This window comes from Bombus impatiens, unplaced genomic scaffold (assembly GCF_000188095.3).
Source record: "Bombus impatiens unplaced genomic scaffold, BIMP_2.2 scf_1602, whole genome shotgun sequence".
NCBI lineage: Eukaryota > Metazoa > Arthropoda > Insecta > Hymenoptera > Apidae > Bombus > Bombus impatiens.
The window spans coordinates 1-6,953 of NT_178021.1; the positions used below are offsets into that span (position 1 = coordinate 1).

General features: G+C 35.2%; 1 protein-coding gene across 1 annotated transcript; it reads right to left on the reverse strand.

Moving 5' to 3' along the window:
* Positions 1 to 5,962: 5,962 nt before the first annotated feature.
* LOC105681668 (GDP-D-glucose phosphorylase 1-like) lies at positions 5,963 to 6,350 on the reverse strand. The gene has a single exon (XM_024371746.2). The coding sequence runs from the start codon at positions 6,255 to 6,257 to the stop codon at positions 6,021 to 6,023; it is 237 nt and encodes a 78-aa protein (XP_024227514.1). The 5' UTR covers positions 6,258 to 6,350; the 3' UTR covers positions 5,963 to 6,020.
* Positions 6,351 to 6,953: the final 603 nt, after the last annotated feature.

A 6,953-nucleotide genomic window follows, 5' to 3' on the forward strand; every position in this document is an offset into this window, starting at 1 on the left:
TTGTCTGTTTGAAGGACTTTAGGTAACTAGATCTTAGTGTTTATAACTGCCCTCGGGCTAGCTGATCACGTACTGCGGAGACGCGTCGGCATCTGGTAACCATCATACCCGAAGAATAGGATCTGCGTGTGGCGAGTCACGGGACAGAAACCGTTGGAATGTTTACTGCCGTGTGCCGCTACAAATATTTCTTTTAAGTAGAGCTATAGAATTACTCCATACCTTTGTTATACGGAGGGTTCGTCCCGTTGACCGCGGCTACATTCGGCGACTGATTGTCGCCTTGAGCCCAAGGTCATTGTCACAAATCTCAAACAAATACAATCGGATCGAAGGACGACAATTGTTTAATTACGCCTATGATAGAATCTAGATTACGGTGTTAAAGGATTTTCCGGAAGTTCCAAAGGGATGGTTCCGATGTCCTTTCATCTCCGACATATAAAAATGATAAATTATAAAATTTATTATAAACTTATAAAATTAATTATTTTCTAAATTTGTAATAGTTGTAAGTGTGGAATTTTACGAATACTAGAATGTCTTTATTATGGAACGGTCTCATTTATTTATTTCTGTATCGGCATTTGTGCGACAGTTAACAACATTTAAGAGAGTCAGTATCATCAATCCTATAATATTATATTTGTTATATATATGTTTGAAATACTTTCTCCTAGACGGTGTCACAGGCTCAGAAATAGCAAGAGGGTAGACAAAACATCCTGCATACCACAGCCATCGACACAATAACCAGATAGTAACAGAATCCTTTCCTTAGTATAAGAACCCTCTCAAATCAGTACTCAACAGCTTTTTGTTATAACACTCTGAACCGTTACTCTATTGGATTCGTATAATAAATTTTACTATCATATCTGAAGTCCGAATTTTTTACCTTACTTGCGAAAAGTTCGAACTACGACGCGAGGAGATCACCGGTGATCTGTTGATTTCGTGATTTCCTGTTCTTCCACGTGACAACGGCAGCAATACCACGAGCAAAAGTCTTAACATCAGAAGAAGAAGCAAAAATTGCAGCATATCACGATGTTGACTTAACTATCGGAGAGATCTCTACAAAAATTAATAAGTCCACTGCATCTATTTACAATTCCCTGGAAATGCCGAAGAAGTACGGTAAAAACCACTATATTGGTGACAATACTAAATTAACAAGAGAAGATCGTTTACGAATATTCAAAGAAATTGTTATTGGGAATAAAAGAGCCAGCGAAGTGACAAGAATTTTGGACTTTCCGGTGATCGCACAACGTGCCTAAAAAATATTGTGGCAAAATAGAAGATTAAAGTAGATCAAAAAATCATTGAAACCACCTTTTGAGCAGAAGCATAAAAGAGTAAGAATGGAATTCGTTCAAAATCACATGTCATAGCGTGAGAAGTGAAAAGATATTACATTTTCTGATGGAAAAAAATTTAATTTAGTCAGTCCAGGCAGATTTAAACATTATTGACACTCTTTGGTTAAATTTCGGTGAAGGAAGTTTGATGGTGTGGATTACATTCAGTTATTTCTAAAAAGCACCAATTTGTATGATCTCTACAAGAATAAATTCAGAACAATACATAGAGTTAGTAGATGATTGTTTGATTACGATCCTTTAAGAAAGTCACGAAGAAAATCTTTCAACATTCGACAAAAGGATTGGAGACTAAAGTGGTATTCACGCTGCCCGGACTTCCAAAAACTTAGTCGGAATGCTATCAAGAGCCGTATATAAAAGGGGCAAACAATATAATAACGTTACTATACTACAATATTTCAAAAATTAATTTGTAATATGGACTATCGAATATTGGAAATGATTGAGCGTACTAATGGAAGTACATGTCATTAACATCATATTTTTTATGTTCTTTGTAATAATTTGGTACATTGTACTTTACACATTACGTATTGCATATGCATTATTTTGTTTTTATTTTTTTTGTCCTGGTTTGCGGTATATAATAGGTAAGAAAATGACAGCGTAGGACAATGATTGTAGCGCTTTTCCGATGATTTCATATGTAGTTCCTTAATATTTTCATTAAAAAACGACACTACAAAAGATGTTTCCTACATCTGGCTCATCTCTCGAAATCACTTGAATTTCGTGAAAGTAATTATCATATTATCGCAGATCGAGAAAATATTTACGTGGCCTGTTTTAGGTGAAGCACCTTGTATATTGGGAATTACATCAGAAATATTATTTAATAACCGTTTAAGCCTAGCTCGTTTTCAGAAAGTCTGGTGAGTGGCTAAAATAAAACCGCTTTTGAAGAAGAATAAGGATCAATCGGACCCAGTTAATTATATGTCCGTATCACTTTTTCCTAATATTAGCAAAATTTTTGAAAAAATCGTAAACAGAAATGTTATCAATTTTTGTCATAATAATGGTCTTATGTCAAACAAATAGTGAGAATTTCGCAACCACCACTCTTAAGAGGTCACCACCACTTCTAAGAAAACTCTACATTTGGTCTAACATAACTAAAAATAACACCCAGCCTCGAGTTTAGCTCCGATCATACACCCATAATAATTACATACAGAAACAAACCAATAATTTACAACAATCCAGAGACACTACGCAACAAAACCACCAAATGGCAAACTTTTAAAGAAATAATCGAGAGCAAAACCAACTGCAACATCCCATTGAAAACATCCGAACACATCGAACAGGCAGTAACAGCACTCACAGAAACTATCCAAGAAGCAGCATGGACGACTACTATATCTGAACCAACCAACAGACAAACGAAAATAATTCCACCAGACATACTTGAACAATTTAGAGAAAAAGAAAAGCAAAAGCAAAATGGCAAAAACATAGAACACGAGAAAACAAAATACACCTAGACAGACTTGCAAAGGAAATAAAAAAACAAAATAAAAGTGCACAACAATAACGAATTCACAAAATTCATAGAGTCACTCTCTGCACACGAGAACTCCAACTACTCCCTGTGGAAAGTCACGAAAAAAATAAAGAAACCAACAAAACTAGTCCCACTAATCAGAAAAGCAGACAACACATGGGTAAGAAGCAGCGAAGATCAAGCTGAAGAATTTTCCAACCACCTTTACAACACATTTACACCACATAATATCAACAACAGCAACCATAATAGTCATACGGACGAGGATGCGCAAACCACTAGTGCCTCAACTGACAAACACTACATCATACCCAAAACAATAGCACAAAAAATTAGAAACATAATCGAGAAAACAAAAAATAATAAAGCACCAGGAATCGACCTAATCAATGGCAAAATCTTAAAAACCCGGCCGCCAAAAGCGATAAGACAAATTACAATAATAGTTAACGTAATACTAAGAACACAATGCTTTCCTAAAATTTGGAAACTGGCACAGATCATAGTGTTACCTAAACCAAGCAAAGACCCACATCAAGCTACATCATAAAGACCAATATCACTACTTCCTGTGTTTTCTAAAATACTAGAGAAAATAATATACGATCGCATAAAACCAATAATAGAGAAGGAAAAATTAATACCGGATCACCAATTCGGATTCAGAAACAAATACTCCACTATAGAGCAAATGCACAGACTGGTCAACGAAATAATACTAGCACTAGAAAACAAACAATACTGTACAGCCCTCTTTATGGAATGTACAGCCGTCTTTATGGACATAGAGAAAGCATTCGACAAAATAAACCACAATAGCCTTCTACAAACAATCAGGAAACAATTCCCGGAGCAAATATACAAATTAATAAAATCTTACTTAAGTAGCAGAACCTTCGTAATAAAAATCAAGGAGTCTGAAGTACTCCGAAGTCAAAGACATCAAGACAGAGGTTCCGCAAGGAAGCGTTTTAGGACCAATATTATACACACTACACGCGGCCAACATATCAACAACTACCAATAGCAAAATACTGACATTCGCGGACGACACATCCGTACTAGTCAGGCACACTAACCCAGAAACAGCAGTCATATTACTACAAGAACATATCACAAAAATAGAAAAGTGGCTGCAAGTTAAACAAATTAAAGCAAGCCCCGAAAAATGCAACCACGTTACATTCACACTGCGAAAACAGATAGCACCAAACATTATACTGAACGGCACGCACATAATACAAACAAGGCAAGTCAAATACCTAGGACTCCACTTAGAAACACAACTCACATGAAAACAGCATACTAAATCAATAACAGACAGAATACAGATAACAAGGACACAAATGCATTGGCTAACAAGTCGAAAATCGAAATTGAGCATGGAAAATGAATTAAAAATATACAAAACGATCATAAAACCAATCTGGACGTACGGAATACCACTATGGGGAGACAGCAGCAATGAGCCATATAAACAAAATAGAGACAGTACATGCTAAAATTCTTAGAACAATAGTAAACACCCCATTGTACCTTAGAAACGAGAATATATAGAAGGACCTGGGAATACCAACGGTCGAAGAGGAAATTAGCAGACACGCAGGAAAATATAAAGAAAGAATAGGAACACACCCAAACCGGCTAGCTGTGGAAACGATCAACACCTCAAACATGGATAGAAGACTGAAAAGGAAACACCCAGCAGACCTCACAAAGGAACCAGCAGAGCTCACAAAGGACACAACCTAACCAACACGAAATGGTATCCCACTGGGGGTAGCCACCCACATGATAATCTAACAGCTAAAAAACTCTACCAAATGTCCAAACTGGACAAATTGTGAATGTAAACAATTAAATAAAAAAAAAGAAAAGAAAAAAAAATTTGGTCTTTTTAGTTTTCTCAAGCACTGAAGCTGAGATGTAGTTGTTGTCCGTGATACTTGTAGCGCTGGCTGTAGATGTCGCTGCTGAGGTACTGCTATTTTTCTTCTAATTTAGATGCGTGAAAGAAAAATAGGACACGGGCGCCGGGATTCGAACCCGGGTCCCGAACTTTCGTAACCTAAGGCGCTAACCACTGCCCTACCGTGGTCTGGTTGTAGTTACTGTCGAGTGACGGTATTTGTTGTCGAGTGCCGCCACAAAGCCATAGACAAAAGACTGCGACGAAGTCAGACCATAAACAGTAGACAGGCGACGTTGGCTTCGGGATTTTTAGTTATTGGGTAACACAGCTAGCGTGCGGATCTGGACCAACTCAAATTGTATTCTTACTTATAATTACACTTCTGCATTAAAATATATTTTCTACCTTACAATTCATCCACGAGTTTCTCTGTTTATACATCAAATAACCTCAACAATAATAAACATTTTTTATAGCCCATCGATACTAACGCGCAATACGCTGCCATGGACACACAGCTATGGATTGAGTTCATTGTACCGATCATTTCTTGCGAATATCTCGGAAACTAAGCGAGACCGTCGATTATGTATTTAGGAAAAATCGGAGGTGAAGTAGCTTTTTTGCAGTTTGACAATTCAGTCTTTTCTTTGAGGTATATTATAATTTACGACCGACCTATTTCAATATTGCCACGTGAATGTTTTAAGTGAAATTTCCATAGGAAATGAATTTCTACCACATTTTCGAGATTTTCTACAACTGCGGAACATCAGCGTGTGAGCAGTACATTTCCTCTGACAGCGGTCTCCTGTAATGGTTGCAGATCCTGCAACTGGATCCGCATACAAGTAGCTGTGGTCACGACAGAATAACTATAGCGCGTTGTTTGAACGTACCTCAACTTTGTGCTTATGAAAACCGTACCTGGTAAGGCTTCGCGCCAGATACAGATACGTGAAGAAAATAATAACGTATTTGCTATCGTAATCTAAAATCTCCCAAAAGTTTTCTATCTTATTCGGGATACCATTTTGTTAACTTATTTTCATCTCGACACAAGTTATAGATTAACTTAGGTATCATTTTTAAAAAATTATAGATTGTGGCTACTAAGTATAAAATATAATATGAATGAACAATAATTTTTTATGAATATACTAGGAAACTGATAAGAATATGATTAGGAATATATATGTATATATACTAACAATTACTCACATTTTATTGACAAGTGTCCAAAAAGTTCGCAAGCTGCCAGATTGAACGCATGAATATCTTTTGCACCTTGAGTAGATTTTCTAGCCCAAATATAAATTCTTACGTCTCTGTACTCCTCTTTATTTTCTTTAATATTTGATTTACCTCTCGTAATATATATATTGTGTGCTATTTGTTTATTTTGCAAATAGTCTATTATCAAAAATGCCCAATTAACAAAGTCATCCATATTCTGGACATTGGAATATTTTATACAAAATCCTTTTGCTGGGTAGTTTCTTAATATTTGTATAGGCCCTGCATGTTCTTCAAGATCCTGAAAAATAGTATTAGTGTAGATAATAGTGTAATAATAATGTTATACAATAACAAATATTAGTGTTAACGAAATTATATTGAAAAGAAAATTACAAAACTTGCAATAAGTAAGTAAAGAATTTAGCCTTTTATCCATCAGTAACATATGATAATTGTTATTTAGATTTTCCGGCATCTATTTGAAGAAGGTTTAATATCTGATGGACATTACAATTAGTTACACTAACACGTGACATTATATATCAATAACGTAACGATATATCAATTGTTAATCATCTTCACCATTAAAATGTAATTAAGAAAAGTGAAAGATAAAATGATTGTTTTATATTGTTCTCGTTAATGATATTAATTAGATTAAGTTGCATTTTTCTGTTAAAACTATCAACATGTGTCAAAAAATATGAGTAGTAAAATGGATTGTAGTAAGAAAGTTTAAAAGAAGATTGTAACGAAACAAATTATGAAACAATATTGTTAAAATTATTACAATTGAAAATCAGTTTACTTTCTGAGAGATTTTCCTAATTACATGTTAGCATGTTTCTATACATCCAAAATAAATACTTGAGCAGATGACTATCTTCTTCTACACCATTTACAATAG